Below are 13,687 nucleotides of genomic sequence, written 5' to 3'. Positions count from 1 at the left end.
TATCAACCAACATGTATCAACCACAGGTATACATGTGTTCCCCCATCCTGAACATCCCCTCCCACCGCCTTTCCCATCCTGTCCTTCTGGGTTGTCCCAGAGCACTGGCTTTGGGTGCCCTGCTTCATGCATTGAACTTGCACTGGTCATCTGTTTTACATATGGTAATATACATGTTTCAATGCTATTCTCTCAAATCCTCCCACCTTTGCCTTCTCCCACTGGGTCCAAAAGTCTGTTCTTTACATCTGTGTCCCCTTTGCTGCCCTGCATGTAGGATCATCATTACCATCTTTCCAAATTCCATATATTTATGCATTAACATATGGTATTGGTCTTCCTCTTTCTGACTTATTTCACTCTGTATAATTGGACCCAGTTTCATCCACCTCATTAGGACTGACTCAAATACATTCCTTTTTATAGCTAAGTAATATTCCATTGTGCATATGTACCATAACTTCCTTACCCATTCGTCTGCCGATGGATATCTAGGTTGCTTCCATGTCCTAGCTATTTCAAACAGTGCTGCAGTGAACATTGGGTACATGTGTCTCTTTCAATTCTGGTTTCCTTTGGGTGTATGCCCAGCAGTGGGATTGCTGGGTTGTATGGCAGTTCTATCCCATTTTAAGGAATCTCCACACTGTTCTCCACAGTGGCTGTACCAGTTTGCATTCCCACCAACAGTCTAAGAGGGTTTCCTTTTCTCCACACCCTCTCCAGCATTTATTGTTTGTAGACTTTTGATGATAGCCATTCTGACCAGTGTGAGATGATACTTCATTGTGGTTTTGATTTGCAGTTCTCTAATAATGAGTGATGTTGAGAATCTTTTCATGTTTATTAGCCATTCTTATGTCTTCTTTGAAGAAATGTCTGTTTAGTTCTTTTGCCCACTTTTTGATTGGGTTGTTTGTTATTTTACTTCACATAATGCCCTTTAAGTCCATCTACGTTGCACAAATGGCAAGATTTCATTCTTTTTGTGGCTGAGTAGTATTCCATTGTATGTATGTACCACATCTTCTTTATCCATTCATCTGTTGATGAACATTTAGATTGTTTCACTGTATTGGCAACTGTAAATTGTAAATTGCTATGAACATTGGAGTGCATGTTTCTTTCAAATAAGTGTTTTGGGTTTTTTTCAGATACATACCCAGGAGTGGAATTGCTAGGTCATATAGTTCTGTTTTTGTTTTTCGGAGAAACTTCCATACAGTTGTCCACACTGTTTACATCAATTTACATTCCCATCAGCAGAGTACAGGTTCCCTTTTCTCTACATCTTTGCCAACATTTCTTATTTGTGTTCTTTTTAATGATGGCCATTCTGACAGGTGTGAGGTGATGTTTCATTGTGGTTTTGATTTGCATTTCCCTGATGATTAACGACAGTGATTATCTTTCCATGTGCCTATTGGCCATCTGCCTTTCCTCTTTGGAATAATGTCTATTCAGTTCTGCTCACTTTTTAACCAGGTTGTTTGTTTTTTTGATGTTGAGTTATATGAGCTGTTAATAATGTTGGATATTAATCTTATTGGTCATATCATTTGTAAGTATTTTCTCTCATTCAGTAGATTGCCTTTTTGTTTTGTTGTTGGTTTTCTTTGATGGGCAAAAACTTCTAAGTTTAAGTAGGTCCCATTTATTTATTTTTGCTTTTATTTCCTTTACTTCAGGAGAGGGATCCAAAAAATATATTGTGATTTATGTCAAACAGTGTTGTTCTGCCTGTGTTTTCCTCTAGAAGTTTTATATTAATAATACCTGGTCTTACATCATTTAGGTCTTTAATCCATTTTGTATTTATTTTTGTATATGCTGTTGGTCGGCTTATTTATAGTAAAAAGACAAGTTTCTGGAATATTAGTTTAGTCCTCCAAGACACCTCAATATCAAAGCCCCAAAGGAGGTGATCAGATGGTTAAACCAATAGGAACACTAGTTGGGGAGATCTGGGGCACTTGCATAAGTGTTTGAAGAATGTCTCCAAGATAAGGACAGATTAAGTCTCATCGGAAGCACATCTGAGCTATTGGATGGGTAAGAAAGGATTGTAAAGGTACCCTAAAAGGATAGAATCAAATCTGAATTTGAGAGAGGAAGCATACATTCTCAGTGGAAGACAGATTTTATGTTAAAAGTTAGAAAGGCTCTTAAAGAACATCAGGCCTAACCCCTGCATTTAGAAGTGGGGAAACTGCAGTCTGAGAGGTATAACAGATTACCCAAGGACATCCAACAATTTACGGGTAGTGACTGGATTAGAATTTCCATGACCTAGATACAAATTCAGGGCTCCTGGTCTACTAATTCCTTTTCCCAAGTCTCTTGCCTCTCTAGCATGTGCCTATATTCTATGCCAAAGCCAAGCTGCTGAAACAGAAGAGATTGAAAATATTTAGTGAGTTCTGGGAATTTATATATAGAAATTAAATATGGGCCAGTTTCTATGTGCTCGGTTGGGGGTTATGGAATTAGTTGAGGGGACCAACTGGATATCAAGGAAGGCTAGGGCTGAGTTCTAGCATGGGAACAGGTTAGACCCTCATGCCTCCTTTCTTACCTTCCAACTCATACATGCATAAACATACCCTCACATACTTTTTTCCTAAGCACTAGTAGCCTGCATGAATAATAGTCAAACACACTTTGAGCTGACAAAGTTCCTGGTCCTTGGTGTGAGCACTTAGTTTGAAAAGCAGGGAAAGGAATGGGAAACAGGGCAACAAGTACAGAAAAGAGAAAGGGCTGCAGGAATGACGCTATATCAAAAATGTGTTATATATCTTTAGGTATTAAGGAAGCCTTTTATGTATTGAAGAAAATATTTTTTACCAGTTACTTTATAATTTGGTTATGCTTTTTTTCCATGTAACAATTCATATGAAATCATTTTACCAATCTTTTTCCACATGGCACCTCTAATTTTCATTTCACACTGTAGTTGATTTACTGTGTTGATGTTTTAGGTATATAACAAAGTGATTGTTATACATTAAATCCATTCTTTCTCAGATTCTTTTCCCTTATAGGTTATTATAGACTATTAAGTGGAGTTCCCTGTGCTCTACAATAGGTCCTTGTTGATTATCTATTTTATATAGTTGTGTTAATCCCAAACTAATTTATCCCTCCCCCATCTTTCCCCTGTGGATACTGTAAATTTGTTTTCTATGTCTATAAGTCTGTTTGCTTTGTAAATAAGCTCATTTGTATCCTTTTTTTGGTTCCATGTATAAGTGATATCATATATTTGTCTTTCTAACTGACTTCACTTAGTATGATAACCTCCAGGTTCACCCATGTTGCTGCAAATGGCACTTTTTAATGGGTGAGTAATATTCCATTGTATATATACCACCTCTTTATCCATTCATCTGTTGATGGACATGTAAGTTGCTTCCATGTCTTGGCTACTATAATTAGTGTGGCTATGAACACTGGGGTGCATTTTGAATTGCATTTTTTTTTCTGGATATATGCCCAGAAGTAGAATTGCTGGATCATATGGTAGCTGTTTTTAGTTTTTAAAAGAACCTTTGTAGTATTCTCCAGTGGCTGCACCAATTTACATTCCCACCAACAGTCTAGGAGGGTTCCCTTTTCTTCATACCCTCTCCAGCATTTATTATTTGTAGACTTTTTGATGATGACCATTCTGACTGATGTGAGGTGATACCCCATTGTAGTTTTGATTTGCATTTCTCTAATAATTAGAGATGTTGACTATCATTTCATGTGCCTTTTGGCCATCTGTATGTCTTATTCAGAGAAATGTCTATTTAGATCTTCTGTGCATTTTTTTTGATTGGGTTGTTTGTTTGATTTTGAGTTGTATGAGTTGTTTGTATATATTTGAAAATTAATCTAAAACAAAAAGACAACCTACAGAATGGGAAAAAATACTTGCAAATGATGTAACCTGTTAAGAGTGTCCTTAATGAAAACCAATGACCAATTGGACATCCACATGCAAAAAAATGAACAAACCATATATTCTTTACAAAAATCCTTTATATGGAAAACTATAAAACTCCTAGAAGATAATATAGGGGAAAATCTAGATGGGTTTGATGATACATGAAAGAAATAATTGATTAAGCTGGACATTAAAATTAAAAACTTTTGCTCCGCAAAGTTACTTTCAAGAGAATGAAAAGACAATCACAAACTGGGGAAAAATATCTAATAAAGGACTGTTATCTAAAATATACCAAAAAAAAAAAAAATCTTAAAACTCAATAAGAGAACAGACAACCTGCTTAAAATAGGAGTAAAAGATCTGAATAGACACTTCAAAGATAAACACTTGGTAAATGAAAACATGAAAAGATGCTCAACATCTTGTCATTGGGGAATTACAAATTAAAATGAAACACCACTACACACCTACTAGAATGGCCAAAATCCAAAACACTTGACACCACCAAATGCTGCCTAGGATGTGACATAACAGAATTCTCATTCTCTGCTGGTGGGAGTGCAAAATGGTACAGTAACTTGGGAAGACATTTTAGAAGTTTCTTACAAAAAGATACTCTTACCATATGATCCAGCAATTGCATTCCGTGGTATTTACCCAAATGAACTGAAAAATTAATGTCCACATAAACACCTGTACACGTCTTTATTCATAATTGCCAAAATTTGAAGCAACAAAGATGTTCTTTGGTAGGTGAATGGAGAAATAAACTGTTACACCACACAATGGAATATTATTCAGCACTAAAAATAAACAAGCTATCAAGCTATGAAAAGACATAGAGGAAACTTAAATGCATATTACTAACTGAAATAAGCCAATCTGAAAAAGCTACATTGAATGAACTGTATGATTCCCTAAGATGTAATGGAACAACCTGGATGAACTTTTCGGCCAACTGTATGATTCCCTAAGATGTAATGGAAAAACCTGAATGAACTTTTTGGCCAACCCAATACATGCCATTCTGAAATAGGCAAAACTATGGAGACACTAAAAATTATCAGTGGTTGCCAGGGGTTACCGGGAAGGGAAGCTGAAGAGGCAGAACAGGATATTCAGGGCAGCAGCATTATCCTGTATTTTACTATGATACATTCATCATTATACATCTGTCCAAACCCATAGAATGTAAACCACCAAGAGTGAATCCTAATGTAAACTATGGACTCTGGAGGATAATGATGTGTGAAGATAGATTCACTGATTGTAACAAATGTACTTGGTGGGGGTGGGACACTCCTAGGATATTGATAGTCGGAGAAACTGGGATGGGGGTGGTGTGCAGGCAGGGACTATATGGGAACTCTGTAATTTCCGCTCAGTTTTACTGGGAACCTAAGTGAAATCTATTAAAAATGACAACTCAGTGTTCAAGCATTTTATTTAAATCATTTGAGGAATCTCCACATTGTTGCACATACCAGATTGTATACAATTGTAAGGGCATATCACTTGTTCACAAAGATACAGCTGAGCAGTAAGTTGGCAAGTCTAATAAGCTATCTATAGTAAACTAAAATTTCAAGAACATTCCAGAAGAAACACAATAAAGGTCATGCAAGTTCTAGAATAGTGAATCATGACAAAGCTCACTCATTTTATCCTTTTACCTTCAAAATACATGTGACATCTAAAACCAGAAAAAAATCTGACCAGCTGGTTGGCATTAGTCAGATATCCATTTCTTTCAGGAATATTAAGCCCCTTACCACATAATGACTTGTTTGATTGTAAATAACTTAAACCTAACTACAGAAAAATTTTCTGAAGAAATTTACTGCTGTAAAATGTATACCCGTTATTCATAATATGCCTTGAAGTCACTGAACTTTCATTAAAATGACAAAGCGTGATACTCAAACCAGGAATCCCAACTCTGACCTTTTTACTTACACTAAGTATCAGTTCAAGATAAAACACTGGAAGACTGAAACAGACTGAATAGTCAAATCAGTGAGGCTGTATTACTAGATCTATTTTAATTTACATAAATGACACTAAGTTTAAGAATTTTAAGATTACCCTATGAACTTTTTTTTAGGTGACAGTAAGTATTGAACTGTCTTAGAACAAACAGCTGATTATCAGGTTTATAATAAAAATGACTGAGTAGAAAATAAAGTCCTAACAGATGTGGTCTCAAACTTACTTGTTCATGTCTACATTTAACTTATAACCACCAAATACTAATGGTTGGGGAGACGTGATCAAAGACCCTTTAGCAAACTTTACCTCCCCCTACCCTGCAGTCCCCCCTCCCCCTCAAACTCTTGTACAAGTTTCTACTGCTTTAAGCTAAAAGGTTAATTCTGGATTCAAACTTGTGTGAACTAAATTTATAGGAGATAACATGCAAATAAGGGGATAAAGTTAAATTCATTTGACAACAGCAAACATTATAAATGTATGCTACTATCCTGCCTAACAGAAGACCTGGAGAAACCACAGATATAACAAAATACAACATTAGGTTTAAAAACAAAGACCTCTGAAGGAAGGAAGTTTATTTTACAGTGGTTGAAGTTATCCACCAAATGCTTAATGACCACAAAATGTTTCTGCAACTAAAACTAAAAGAGAATTATAGGGAGTTGGGAATACATGTTAGATACTAACGATCTTCAAGCTTTGAAGATGTCATTGCATGAAGAAAATTATGGGAAACACTGTTCCCGATAATTACGTACACCCTTAGTGTAACATATGGAGATCACTGTCTCCGATATAGACACTGTGGTAGGCAAAAACTACCATGTTCTTTATACATTATGGAAGACACTGCTCCCGATAATGTGAGTTAGGTTTGTGACAAAGGTACTGGAAATTTTGCAAAATTCAAATTGAAGTTACATTTTGGATAAATTGAACTGTAAAGTTTTCCATTTATGAATACAATCACAGCTTTTAAGTGACATTAACTTATAACTTGGTCACAATTCACTGCATTTAGAAGAACTGCCATTTTTAATCTGGTTAGCTAAATAGAAGTTTAACTTGATTAGCAACCACTAATTAAATTTAATTCTCAAGACTGAGCTTTATAATTTTATTTGGCTTGCGGTTGTTTTCTAACACCCTTAAGTGTTGACCACAAGTGCAAAACTTCCAGTATCTGTTGGGTTTTATTAGCAGATGCTGCTTTTATTTAAAAAAAAAAAAACGACAGTATAACTGTCATAATTATGGAAGGCACTGCTTCCGATAATTATCTTCTATAAAAAAAAAAAAACCACCATTTATAGTGAACTCTGTCACTGATAAATAAACAATAAATATCTCAGTGCCAAAATGACAGGAAGCTTTTCCAAAAAATTAACACTTTGGCCAAAATTTGGCAGTGTATTCTCTAAAGTCTGACAAACTGAGTTTGAAATTAAACATCTAAAACCTGGTTCTCTTTCAAAATACCTTGGAATAAGTGAAAACAAAAAACTAACGAAGGTTTATGGGACAAGGGACAGAGGAAAAGAAAATATACTAGGTCTTTGGCTTTCTGGTCTCCTCTTTTCATAGATAATCTTGAGGTTGCCACATTAAGGCCTTACTCCTGTGATAAACAGTTGAACCTCATTTTATGCAGCTGAAGGCCCTCTATTTCAGACCTCATTGGCAAGAAAACATGTCCCATCTCTTCTGAAAGTGAACTGTTCCACTTTCAGAGGTGGAAACCAGCTAAATCCTTACAGAAGACAGAGACCCCACATGGAGAGTAAAGCCTTACAGCCTGGTGTCTGTCTAGCATCAAATGAAGATGGAGGATCACTCTAAGCCACCACCTATCACCTTCCTCCAGCTCAAAAGATAACCAGCTCACGTCCTTAGGATTTAGACCAATAGTTCAAATAACTGGTTCTGACTTTTTCAGAACTATGACAGGAAAGAGGCAGTTACCATTACAAAGCACTAAAAATTCTAGAGATAATCAGAGAAAATATTCTATTGTGAACATTTTTTAAAATTATTCAATTTAACTTGAAATGCAAGTACCTACCCTGTATTAAAAGCTGCTGCCTAAAGACCAACATCTAGTAGTACCAAGATTGGGTAGAATTTTAATATTAGTTTTTTAGCTCTACTGAAAATTTAGCATAACCAATACAAGTCTAGAAACCACACTACCCTGATGTTTTCGTATAAGTTATGCGTGTCACATTTAAAATTCGTTGTCAATGTCCCAAATGTCCCCAGAGAGGGCATTTGCAGCTCCCTGAATAGTCCAAGTTGCTAGAGCCAACTGGTTTTCCAACAGTGTTTGATTAAAAGCATCACTGTTTTTCTTACGCAGCTTCAAGTGCTCCAGTAAAGCTGACAGAGTGTGAGAGCCAGCACCCCAGAAGATGTGTCGGAAAGGAAACTCTCTTGGAGATACATAGGGTGAGAGGAAGTGATACTCCACCTACGAAAACAAAACATAGACCTTACACAATGCTACAACTTTTGTCGTGAGCAAATGATCTGATATAGTAAAACAACCATCATTCTCTCACTTCAATGTTTAAATTTCCCTGAATTTTAAGAATGTCGAGAACCAAGCTACTGATGTTAAAACTGTAAGGAAAGCTGTCAATTCCTTTGTAAACTCTAACTGCACTGGGTTGCTTTTTGTTTGTTTTTTGGTTGGAGCCTACATACGGAAGCTTTATAAGTTTCCACTATAATAAAGCAGCTAAGGGCTGAATTAAACAGAAATATAGAGAAAATGACAGATGAAAATCATTAACGATCCTTTCTTTAAAATGGTTTTAAGCCTAAAAAAACTAATATTAGGTCAAATGTCTTCTGTATTTTCAGTTTAGATATACTAGCTTTAGATCTTTTTAAAATGTGTGCTGAATTCTAAAGTGGGAAAGGATTCCAGGCTCCTAGAATTATAAAATCTACTTTTTAGAAACACAAGAGTTACCAATTAGAAATGAACAAACTTGAATTCCTCCTTTTCTAAGGATTACATACTTTCATGATACGGTCATTGATTTCCCTCATCACAGATCTGTCCGTTTTCTCAGCATTCTTATAATCCGTTGTTAGTCTAGATGTAGCACGGAAGAAGTCTCCACGAGCAGAATACAGCCACTGCATATTCAGACCCATATCCTGAGACAGAAAGACATGAAAGTCACTATTAGACATTATATTTCTAAGGGTGTTATTCTACATACCTTTCAAATTTAGGTGTATTAACTGAAATGATTCTGATAAAAGGGGGTGAGACTCACAAACAAGCTCAAGTCAGCTAGATACAAGCATCCTGTACAGGTTCCAGGCTCTATAAACTAAGTAACGTACTCATATTTAAGCTCAGCAAATAGTACTATTATCCATTCTTACGTCCCAGTTTCTGATCAGTTAGAATTAATTTCAAGTTTCAAGAAAGCCAATCCTTATAATTAAGATTCAGTTATCAGTGATTTACTTTAAGGGATCTGTTGAATTGACATCTGGTACTATAAAAGTCACTCATTAATATTAATTTGGTTTTATCAAAAGTTTGAATATTCGACACAAAGGATCAACACTAAATAAACCCACTGGCTATGTTCCTCTCTCCACCCATGTGATTTCTGAAAAGTATTTGTGGCCCAAACTCAAAAGTTCATAGTTGAGATCTTCATATGGTTTACACCCAGCCTCTTTATGGGGTGCTAGGAATACATGAATGAGAGAATTGTTTCAGATGAATGAAATAACACTGTTGTAGATTCTGAAACACCTGCTGTGGTCTGTCCTATGTACTGCAGTCTCTGAGCTTCCTCTCAAGTGAGTTACGGATTCTACGCAAAATTATACTTCAGTGCACTTTAAAACATACTTTGGCTACCTGTCCTGCTCCCCAGGAATAGCTAAACAGTATTCTTCAAACTGTTTGATACTTTACCAGTAGGAACCTGATTTAATTAGTGCTTACTCTTATGTCTGCTCTGAATAGGTTCATTTCCTTCACAAACCGAAGTATTTCGTCATTATACATCTCATAGTTCAGGTTCAGCTCAACATCATGGGTAAGTTTAATCACAAGCTGACCGGCCACTTCCGCTGCTGCCCGCGCCACTCTGTTCAACTGAGGGACTTCTCCGCCCAGTGTCTCATAGGTGTCCATGGGGGTGCCCAAATAAGGGTAATCTGTGTCCTGGAGAACAAAGGTGTGTTATAAGACTAGGGCTTCACATTCTCGTTTCCCCCATCAAGGTAACAGTAACTATAATTCCTTGGCTTCTAATATAGTCCTACTCCAACTTTATCTCCTATCCACTACTTTAAGAAGATACCGCTTTTGCTTGTTCCTCTGAACCTAACCTACTCCTGGAATGATTTTACTTTCTCCTAAGCTGTACTGAATCCCTGTTCTATCACATCACAGACCCTGAACGGATTCGTAGCCACAACAGGTTGTATCCTTGTTCTTGCTTCCCTGAGAAGTTTGGCATGAGGGAAGAGGAGAGCATGCCTGAAATGTACTTTCAATATAAAGTGTTACTTTTAGCCAAAAATGTGCCTTCTTTCTCATCATGCAGCATTCATTCACTCATGGTACCTTTCTGAAGAGACTGTTCAACACTCACAAGAACTCTCTACTTGTGTCACCGGACAACTTTAGTAACTATTTCTTCAACTCTACCACTATCCTTGGTGACAATCTCATTGGCAATCCTTTGGTTTGACCCCAGTCCTTAACTTTCAGACTGTACATGCTTATCTGTATGTGTTACATACATATCTGTATAAGTATGTGTGTGTTATTTGTGTAGGGATTACCTATACCTCTGAACAGCTTTAAAAAAAAAGACTTCTGAAGGTCAACAGAAATCATTCATAAATTTCCTCAACCCTGGGACCTGACACTCAGTTCTTCCTAGAGTACTAGACATCATGACCTAATATTTCAATACCATTCATACTGTTAATCTAGCAGAAGGTTAGGGGAATTCCAGCTATGATAATCTCTAAATCCACATCTTGCATCACTTCCTCACTTTTTCTGTCCTAATCCCAGGCTAAAACACCCAGTGGGAACAAGTCTAGTAAGGACCTGGCCTCTATTGGGTCAACAATTTGATGCCAAAGTCAACAGTTTCTACCCTGAACCCCTGTACGAACTCTGGGATCTCTTCATACCTTGGAAGAACCTGCTACAGAGCTGGTTTTTCAACTCCAACAGAGGCCTTCATCATTCTTAGTCTGCCTGGTTTTCAGTCTCTTCTAATTGGCTCTTGTACCAAGCCAATCTTGGTTTTCCAACAGCTTGGTCAGTTCAAAGTTCTATCCCTTAAAAAGCTGGCCTTTTTTTGTGTGTGTGTGCTTTTATCTATAATCCCTGCCTAAGAGACTAACTAACATCTCGGGACAAACATCTACAATCATATTTCAACCGGCATCAAGAACAGCATTATCCAGTAGAACTTTGAAGGAAATATTCTATACTTGCACTGTCCAATAGACAGCCTTGTTACTAAAAGTCATCATATATAACTGAAGGAGTTTTAGCAAATAAACTCAAATGCTAACTAAGCTGGGACTAAAATTCTATGTTAAGACTGACAAGGAAGACTGCAGTAACGGCACATATATAATTTCTCAATACATACTAAGCATTCTAAGAAACTTGGTCTCAAAACTGACCAAAGAAGATCTAAGATATAATGCTGTAGCATTCTTCAGACTTACCTCACAAAAACAGAAAGAGACTGCTGGGATGCCAGAATATGCAAGGAAAGGGAAAGCAGCATTATCCAAAGAAAGTTTCTTCCTGCAAGAAGAGCCAAAAATGTCTTTAGAAAGTTTTCTAAAGAACAGACTATGCTACATGCACCCCTATCCTACCCTCAAGTAAATTCTTAAAGTGAATCTCTCCAGGTACAGGTAAACTCAATGCTAGGTTATGTTTAAACCTCTAATGGATATAGTAGGTGCTATTTATTGAGTGACCCTGCTTTCCTGTTAGCTATTCATTCACCTTTCTCAACTTACACTTTGCTGATCCAGTTGCTGTCCCGATACAGAGACAACCCAGTAAGTGGATGTTTCACCTGTAAAATAAATTATGATTAAAATGAACCTTTCTGGATTTATTCATTCAGACTAGTCACTAACATTTTTCTCTATAAACATTTATTTAAAACATTAAGTTTTTTATTGTATCTTCTTGAAACAAATTTCTTTAAGACAGTTAAAACAATCCATAATTTCTGAAGTTATTCCTTCTAGGCTTGTGCTGTTAGTTCTTTTAGTTATGAGAAAAAAAGTTTTCCTTTTTAATATTTTAAAGGGGGCTTCACCCAGTTTTAACAGACCTTTCTAGCCTTTATGTTCTGCCTACTATCTAGTTTCTTCCTTTTAACACATTTTATACTACTGCCAGCCTAACCTGCAAACACATTACTACCCTGCCGGGAGACCCTGTAGTAACTCCCTAGTTTCCCATGGGAGCGAGGTCAAGTTCCTTGACCCTTATTTGTCTCCAGCTTTAATCACTCCAATATATTATATGCTTTTTCCCTGCTCATTCAAAACTATAGTCATTCACATGTCTGTTTTTATTCAATGGGTATTTCATCTGGCCTTCTTATTTAAGTCTCAGGTATGGTTCAAGTTCATTTAAACCTTCCTTAACATTCTGATTCTAGACAACCCTCATAGACATCTATACAGTTAAATATAAATGTTTGTCATCCTATTATTGTCTAACTTTCATTACCCTTTCATAATGAAGGATATACTCACATCTTTCATGATTTTCTCAATAAGTGAATACAACAGTGGGCTGGCAGAAACTTTGAAATTGGTAGTACCTGCAAAGAGATTACTTTAACATCGCTCCTTCTTTAGTCAAGCAATTTGCACACTGCTACTTCTATAGCTAAAACTACTAGGCAAACAGGAGGACAATAACCTAGATCAATGGCATATACAATAACTATCCCTCTTTATTAAGTAGACAAAAAAGTGGTTGAGGAGTCAAGCTCTTTAGTGACTGCTAAACACCAAATTTCACTCAACTGAAGCTCTCAGTCCTTGAGTTTGCATATTTAATGTTAATGATTTGTATTTTTGTAACTTTTTGGTTCACCCATGTTAGGGCAGTCATCTGTTAGCTATAGCAAGCTTGTTATATTCAATACATTTTGTTGCAAAGGTAAAATAGCAATAATGACTAATAAAATTTAGTTTAATTGTAATTCCTTCCTTTTTCTTCCCCAAATAGACATTTCATTACTGTCCACTACATCCACTGGCTACATCTGTATTTTTAGTAACACCAGACTCTTTCAGGAGTTTGATCATCTTATATTTCTATCCATGAAGCCACAATCTAGCAAGTTGTGAATAGTCTCCAGAAGTACCATTCTATTGGTATAGTTTATTTCCTCCTGGTCCAAAGTAGATAACTAGTGGTTCTCAAACTTTAGTGAGTCATAATCACCTAGAGCACTTGTTAGAACAGTTTGCTAGATGGTATGGTCCAGATTCTGGTTCAAAAGGTGTAGGGTAGGGCCTAAAATTTTGCATTTCTCACAGTGCCCAGGTGATCCTGATGCTGCTGATCTGGGACCACGTAAAGAACCACTGCTCTAGGAAAGGCAATCCACACCCGTATAACTTAATGCATTATTTAAGAGAAAGCTATGTCAATCTTTTGATCTAGCTATCTATGTCCAATGTAGACTGTAAAAAATAACAAGTGCCGCTTTAGGA

The 13,687-nt window shown here is 36.5% G+C and overlaps 1 protein-coding gene across 4 annotated transcripts in view; it reads right to left on the bottom strand.

Moving 5' to 3' along the window:
• Positions 1–5,360: 5,360 nt before the first annotated feature.
• Positions 5,361–13,687, bottom strand: part of TFRC (transferrin receptor) — a 137,052-nt gene continuing 128,725 nt past the window's right edge. For all 4 annotated transcript variants that reach the window (XM_043873905.1, XM_043873904.1, XM_043873906.1 and 1 more), the window contains 6 exons: positions 12,716–12,783; positions 11,963–12,021; positions 11,660–11,741; positions 9,903–10,124; positions 8,951–9,091; positions 5,361–8,393 (listed from right to left, as the gene is read on the bottom strand). In XM_043873905.1, coding sequence (XP_043729840.1) covers positions 8,151–8,393; positions 8,951–9,091; positions 9,903–10,124; positions 11,660–11,741; positions 11,963–12,021; positions 12,716–12,783 — 815 coding nt within the window. In that variant the 3' untranslated portion in view covers positions 5,361–8,150. The remainder of the gene's footprint in view (positions 8,394–8,950; positions 9,092–9,902; positions 10,125–11,659; positions 11,742–11,962; positions 12,022–12,715; positions 12,784–13,687) is intronic.

The sequence above is a fragment of the Cervus elaphus genome, chromosome 19 (assembly GCF_910594005.1).
Source record: "Cervus elaphus chromosome 19, mCerEla1.1, whole genome shotgun sequence".
NCBI classification, from domain to species: Eukaryota; Metazoa; Chordata; class Mammalia; order Artiodactyla; family Cervidae; genus Cervus; species Cervus elaphus.
This window is presented reverse-complemented; position numbering and strand designations above follow the sequence as displayed.